The sequence below is a fragment of the Lupinus angustifolius genome, chromosome LG09, assembly GCF_001865875.1.
Source record: "Lupinus angustifolius cultivar Tanjil chromosome LG09, LupAngTanjil_v1.0, whole genome shotgun sequence".
NCBI lineage: Eukaryota > Viridiplantae > Streptophyta > Magnoliopsida > Fabales > Fabaceae > Lupinus > Lupinus angustifolius.
The window spans coordinates 18669850-18677062 of NC_032017.1; the positions used below are offsets into that span (position 1 = coordinate 18669850).

A 7213-nucleotide genomic window follows, 5' to 3' on the forward strand; every position below is an offset into this window, starting at 1 on the left:
TAGATTAAGAAAAATAGTTTGAAAACAATTATTCCTCTTCCCTTTATAAAAAAAATATGACAATGTTTGAAAACAATTCCTAAAGTAACGAGAGGATCACATGTTTCCAATAATGTCTTATTTTATGTTCTAGACCAATCACATATTGACATATGAATAAAAAAAAATTTTAAAAAATAAAAATTAACATTTTGATTAACTCGAAACTGAGAATGAGACACAGTTTGGGATAAATGATATCCAGAGTAATGTTGCCACTATCGTGGGGGAAATTGAAACATGAAAAGAATAATTAGATATATATATAGGGTGTAAATAATAAGACTATAGTTGTTATAAGTTATTTAATTGACCTAAATGTTGTTAAGTGATAACTGATTTATTACTTATTTATAGGGCGGGGAAAATCTTATAAATAGGAATGAATGAATTAATATGATTCTTTATAGTCTTAATTAAGAATCATGTATCTTTGTTTCTGAACTAATCTCGTTCACATTAGAAAGAATAAAATAAAAATGCGAAGTATTATAAATTTATGTCTTGCTTCTCTAATTCTCCACCTCCCGAGTTTCCTTCACACTGAATTAAATTTTATGGATGCTATTATGTTATTCACAAAATTACAAGGATTCATGATATGATAAAAGTTAGAAGTTAATGTGAGATCTATTTGAACTGGATAAAGCAAATAATAATAATAGAAAGTGAGCTAACATTTTTGTCAAAATTATTCAATCGTTAGTTTTGTTTTTTTATATTTCATTTTGTGGTTAATAATTATCCAATAAATAAGAGAGTAATTATCCATGTTCCTGTCGGAATAATCAGAAATCTCTCTAAATAACAACTTCCCCATACATGTAAAATCATGATCAAACTCAACCACATAGTTAAATTATTCAAACCCTTTGCACTTGCACCAACCCTTAACTACTTCTTGAACTATTTCAAAAGAAAATAACTTAAGCATTCACATTTACCTCGTTTATTCAAATATTTTCTATACATTGTAATGGGACAAAGCTTTAAAGAAAAACCTAAAAAGAGAACTAAAACCAAAACCAAGACTTTTTTCTCTCCCTTATCTCAGTTATCTGCTCATCCATCACACTCATCACTTGTTAATTACAAAAAAAACTCTTCTTTCTAAGCAAAGGTTAACTTGAAACCTCATCCAAAAGCTTGTACCTTCTCACCTTATTCCTAAAAACCTGCTTGGTGGCACCACCATTTCTATTTGCAATATCTTCTGACTTTGTACTTCTCATCTTTTCTTCTGAAACACCATTGGTGACAACCCTCTTGCGTGTTGAAATCAAAACAGGTTGAGATGATGGTGATCTTGCCTCTGGTGATTTGTGTAATTTCTTGATTGGTTTCTTCTGAAGTTGTAACTGAAGGGGGCTAGTACTTCCTCTTAATCCTTTCCTGATCTTCTTGTTCTTATTGTTCTCATCATCTTCATCGTTGTTACTATATGGTGATGAAGAATTTGAAGTGTTTGGGGACTTCTCAGATTCCTTCTGATTCAAACACCAATTACAGGTTCCCAAAGAGTCCAGTTTGGGGTAGATATTACTGCAGTATCTGCCAATATTTTACAATCAAGGGTACAATATAATACAAATTAAGAACCTAATCCAATAACATAATAGTGATGATTAAAGCATATGGCCAAGCTAGCTAGACCCTTTCTTAAAATTGTAATTACTGTCATACATATAAAAACACTGTTTAGAATAATAAAATCAATAGATTATATATACTACTCAAAATGAATTAGTGTGTAGGAGCTGTCTTTTTTATATAAACACCTGTGCTGAGATCTGAAATGGCAGATTTTGCATTGGAAAAGCTGATCAGAGAAGCCAGGATCCCCACACATGCAACACACAGTGTTGGATTGTCTTGTAGTGTTGGTTTCTTTGCTTGTCATGTTTTGATATATGTGTTTTTCAGAGAGAGAAGAGAAGAGAAGAAAGAAAGAGGGATGATATTTGATAACAGATGAATAAATATAGGCCAGTGGTCACAAAAGATGATAAAAAAGAGACCCACAAATGACAGAAAACAAGAAAAAGTGTTTTTATTGCAACCATCCATATAAATAAAGAGATGGACTTTTGTGAAGTTGGTTGTATTTATAAATACTGGAATTAGGTGTTGATGTTGGAAAGGAGAATCAATTAATAATTTGGGAGCACTTTCTTATATGTCTAAGTATTACTCTATGAACTCATATTTTTCATTGATGGGAAAATAAATATAAATTAACTGTATATTAATTTTATATTTTTTGATTTACAAAAATGAAAAAATATATGGAATGGTACAATGTTTGGTAGTCAGGAAAGAAGATGTGACTCCGTAGAGATAATATGAGAGTGACAAGGTAAACGGACAAACGTCAAAACGGTGTTTTATTCATTCTCCCGAACTAATTAAAATATTATTTTTTGTTTTTAATCTTTTTATTTTATTCATGTGAAATTATATGATTACCCAATATTGAAAATGGTTTACGTTTAGGTTTAGGAATAGATGATCTATTGAGAGTAGACTAGAACTTCCTTTAATGCTTACATGCTACTCTTGCCTTTTAAAAAAATCGGTTTGTCAGATTAATTTTTTGTATAATTGATAGGATATTGTTTTTTGAAATATGACCAATTTAAGTGGGAAATCTCTCGCAATAATATTCTTCTCCATACATTTGAATTCAGGAATTAAATTAATTTTTTTAAATAGGTCCAATTCATCTCATGATATTCCAGAGGATACACCTCGGGGTAATACTATATTTCACAAATTTGTATCACTTTAAGACTTATTCTTTGGGAATAGTTAATAAAATAAAATTTAAATTGATTCAAATATTCAATGAAGAATGTTAAGGGCCCAAGGATGGAGTAAATTATAAATGGAATAAATTTTGAAAGTGGAGTTTTATTTATTTTTCAATAAAAAATTACCTCCTTTTTTCAAGGCTCTGAAAACACTGACTCGCATTGAATAACTTTATGAATAATTTACGTTAAGGATGGCGGCACACTATTGATTAAGGAATCAAATTAAAAATATTATTGAAAATTGTATATTACTTTGAGATTCTTGTCAATATATTTTGTTGCATTTAAAACTAGAGAGACTAAATTTGGGTTCGAGAATAACATGGTTCTCAACTCTCAATATCTTTTAATAAATCATGTTCCAATACAACACTCGTGTCTTAAATTATTTAAATATTTTACAACCTTCATGAATATTTCCTAATTTATTAATCAAGAATAAAAACACATGAAGTGACAAAAATATGCAAGATTACCTATTTATTCCGTCATGGTCTTAGCCTTGTAGCCTCACCTGGCCTAATCCATAGGCCACTATGAGAATGGTTTACACTTTAGACTTGTAATTCCAAAAATGGAAATTGGTTAGACCAAAAAAGGCTAAGTTGAATTATGAGGAAGTGAAGAACCTTATCTTTGGAATGGAAGCCACCACAATTCCACTTTGTGAGAACTACAATCTTTGCCTTTGCATCATTGCACGGTCAATAATTAGCTTAAGGGTATATTTCATATTCCACATGATCCTACTGCTCCTCTACGATATAATAAGGTGACATAAGGTCATCTAATTATTATGATGAAGGGTTTCAAAAATTGAGTAAAGAAAATTGCTGGTTTGAATCCAACATTTGCCTATAAAAAACAATACTCCTTAAGGGCAGAGAATAAAAGGTTTAGAATAATAAATTTCTTACTTCAAAAACTAAAGAACTTAATTTTTCAATATTCACTAACTATAATAATTTAACATATAATAATCGAAGATAACATAAAAAAAACCCTATTGTGAATAGGAAATACATCAAATATTAAATATTAACAACCGTGACTCCTAAAAGTCCTAACATACAACAGTGTATTGCGTATGCACAAATTATTATTGAAAAAAATGAAGTTAATTACATTAAGATTTATTATGTTCGATTTAAGTTTGTATTGTTTATTGGTTTATATGAATTGCCTGTATTTTTCTAACACATAAACTAGTAGTAACTATTCTCCCATCCTCATGATTGCTCCCTTTCAGTTGAGATGATTGAAGCCAAAGATTGTAATAAAAATCTTACCGAAAAGATCATAGTTGGATAAAAAAGACTCTTCTACGTGTAACTTTAGAGTACATAAGTGGCAACGTGGCATATAATGATTGATTTGGCAACAAGTCACAACCACCACATGTAGGAGGAAGAAGTTAGTTAGTATTAGTTAAGTACTACATGTTTCTGTTGGGTCTAGCTTTATTCGTTCCGGTGAGATCACCACAGATTAGTTGTTGACGAGGGTCCATTGGCATGGTAAAAGCTACTCATGTGGTTAATGTTTGGAGTTAGCAATAATTTTATTTGTTATTATCAAAGATATTTCTTCACCGTTTTTTAGGTAAGAAGCTAACCCATTTTAGATTGTGTGAACGTCAATCCCATCAAGTATCTCTAACAGAAGTCAAATATTTAACATTTTAGTCTTTCTTAAAATCTAGTACGATCTTACGAGTGTTTTGTTGATAATGCACAAGGCGTGTTTAAACACATATTGAATAACTATCCACTAATAGTCATGGAGTACCATAAAATTACTTCTAGATCAATATTCATGGCTAACTGAGATGTAAAAAAATAATTATATTGTAGTAGAGTTTAATATTCACTCGCCGCTAGTGTAAATAATTTATACAGTTCAGTATGTTAGGAATTTGTAGAATTGGGTTCCTTATGATGATATTAGGAATTTAATATGTATTGTGTGTATGAAAAAAGATTTACTTGTGGGCAAAATGGCAAAACTTATTTCAATACTCACTATACTGAAAGTAATCAGTATTCGGATAACACAGTGGATCCATTAGGTTTCTACCCACCTTTGTAACTCCAAAAATCCAAATATTTCTTGGTCTCCTTTCAAGTCTGGAATTGGTGTAGCACACTTGACTGGGCCTAAAATGAATATATAGGCTGCAGCACTTGCTCAGTCCATGTTTTAATATGTCAGTCGTGGGCCAATGAAAATAAGCCTTTTTCACAAAGAATGGTTGATGATTAAATATGATAATACAATCACAATATATAAAACTCATAGGTTGTCGGTATATAAATCTTATTCTAAAAAACTATTGCATTAAAAGTGTCAGACAAGTTAAAACATCCAGTGACTAATATTCTTTGTGACCTATTCCCAAGTAGCAATTAATTGGGATTTTACCCACACAAAAAATAATATGGGAATTGATTAGGATTTCAACTTGTCACTTCAAACTTCACTATGGCTAAACCAAATTGTTTGAACTTGTGATTATATATGTATCTCAATGGCTAAAACAATGACTAAAAATGGATGTTAATAAAAATACTCGTTAGTAAAACTGTTTTTCTAAAGCATTTTTTAACACTGAAGTTGTAAAGGGTTGAATAGCGGTTTGGTTTGAATTCGCGTAATTGCTCCTGTATAACTGTTTAGTCCCACAACCTAGATCAATGAGAAATCAATCTTTTCAAACTTTCCATCCTTGAACAACCTTTGGTGCAAATTTAAGAGTACCACTTGTTATTTAATGCTATTCAACACTAGACTTTCTCATATTTGACTTGCTCTTCAGCTTCCTCGCAAGAGCAAGAATGCTTACTACCTATGGTTGGAAATGAGTCGAACTAGAGTTCAGTTCGGTAAGGATTGACTCAGTTCGAAACTCGACTCGAATTCGATACGAGCTATTTTTTTAGCTCGAATTCGACTCGGTTAAAGTTCCGAGCCATTCGGTTCAGTTCAAATGGTTCATTCGGACAACTCAAATAATTAATTAAAAATTAAAAAATACTTCAAAATGTTATATATATATATATAATTATAAATATAATCTTTTTTATATATATAATCACAATAAATATAAAAATAATTAGTTTATATAAATATATATATGTATGTATATATATAAATAAATAATTATATATATATATATATATTTATCAAACTAACTTATGAACCTAACGAGTCGAAGTATATCCAACTCAAGTTCGGTTCGTTTATTTAACGAGCTCAATTTCTAGCTCAAGTTCAGCTCATTTGGTTCATGAACCAAGTTTATCGAATAAATAATGAATCAAGTTTCGAACGAATACCAAGTTGGTTCGGTTCATTATCAATCCTACTACTCCCTATATGTTAATACTACTTTTGGGATAACATTCCGTATACTATATTTTGTGTTACTCTCTATGTAATTGGTAAAAAAACAAGAATTAAAATATTATGTCATAGAATTCTTATTTTTTACCAATTCCAGCCTTGTGTCACAGAGTATGATACATAATAGTCTAATCCATTACTTTCCACTAAGTGTAAGTGAGGGTTATTTCCCATCTTGATAAAGAATCACATTTAGAAAGTGAATATATATTAGAACTCAAAATCTTGATATAGTATACATTATTTTAATTACATGCGCCATACACAGTGATGAATGCACCACAGGCCACAATGTGGAGCACCATAAAAAGTAGGAAATTTAAAATAATAATAATTAAACTTCAAAAAATAATAATAATACTTTTTAAACTACCTATAAGTGGTATATAATTTTAAAACAGGCCTATGACTAGTATCAATACATAGAGATTGGAGTATTGGGCCCCCTTTGATCAAGTAATATTCATAACTGATAAGCACTCCGAGTAAAAGGAGAAAAACATACAATAATCAAACTACATATATGAAATGTTTAATATGTACATCATCACTTAAAAATTAGTGTGTGTTAGGCGCAATGTATATCTCCTAGTGACGTATTGGAAAAAAAAAATACTTGTGAAATAGTTCAATTTTCTAATGCACATGTGAACTAAAAATGAGTTGTTGACTAAAAAGAAACCCCTTTAGAAAAATGTATAAAAGAGATTTAGAATCCAAGCAATGACATGCTTCCTTTGCAGCGTAGAAGATCAATAATAAGTCTTCAATAAATGACTGTGCAAAGATTCTCTTTTATTTGATACCCACCAATGACTATTGACTACTCACCAAACCCACGCCATGTCTCTCTCTCATGCACACATTTGCATCATCCTTGCTAATAATTCTACGCGCGTGATACCCTAGCTAGCCCTTATTACTCCACCAAGTTAATGGAGAGAGAATACTTGTCATAT

General features: G+C 30.5%; 1 protein-coding gene across 4 annotated transcripts; it reads right to left on the bottom strand.

Moving 5' to 3' along the window:
• LOC109356023 lies at window positions 1004-2084 on the bottom strand. Of its 4 annotated transcripts, none has more exons than XM_019599344.1 (3): window positions 1818-2084; window positions 1417-1590; window positions 1004-1383 (listed from the first exon to the last, which is right to left on the bottom strand). In XM_019599344.1, the coding sequence occupies exons 1-3, from the start codon at window positions 1937-1939 to the stop codon at window positions 1161-1163; spliced, it is 519 nt and encodes a 172-aa protein (XP_019454889.1). In that variant the 5' UTR covers window positions 1940-2084; the 3' UTR covers window positions 1004-1160. The 4 variants fall into 4 exon arrangements, with proteins under 4 accessions (XP_019454889.1, XP_019454890.1, XP_019454888.1 ...); XM_019599345.1 differs by having other exon boundaries at window positions 1004-1236; window positions 1294-1590; window positions 1818-2083; XM_019599343.1 differs by having other exon boundaries at window positions 1004-1256; window positions 1287-1590; window positions 1818-2082.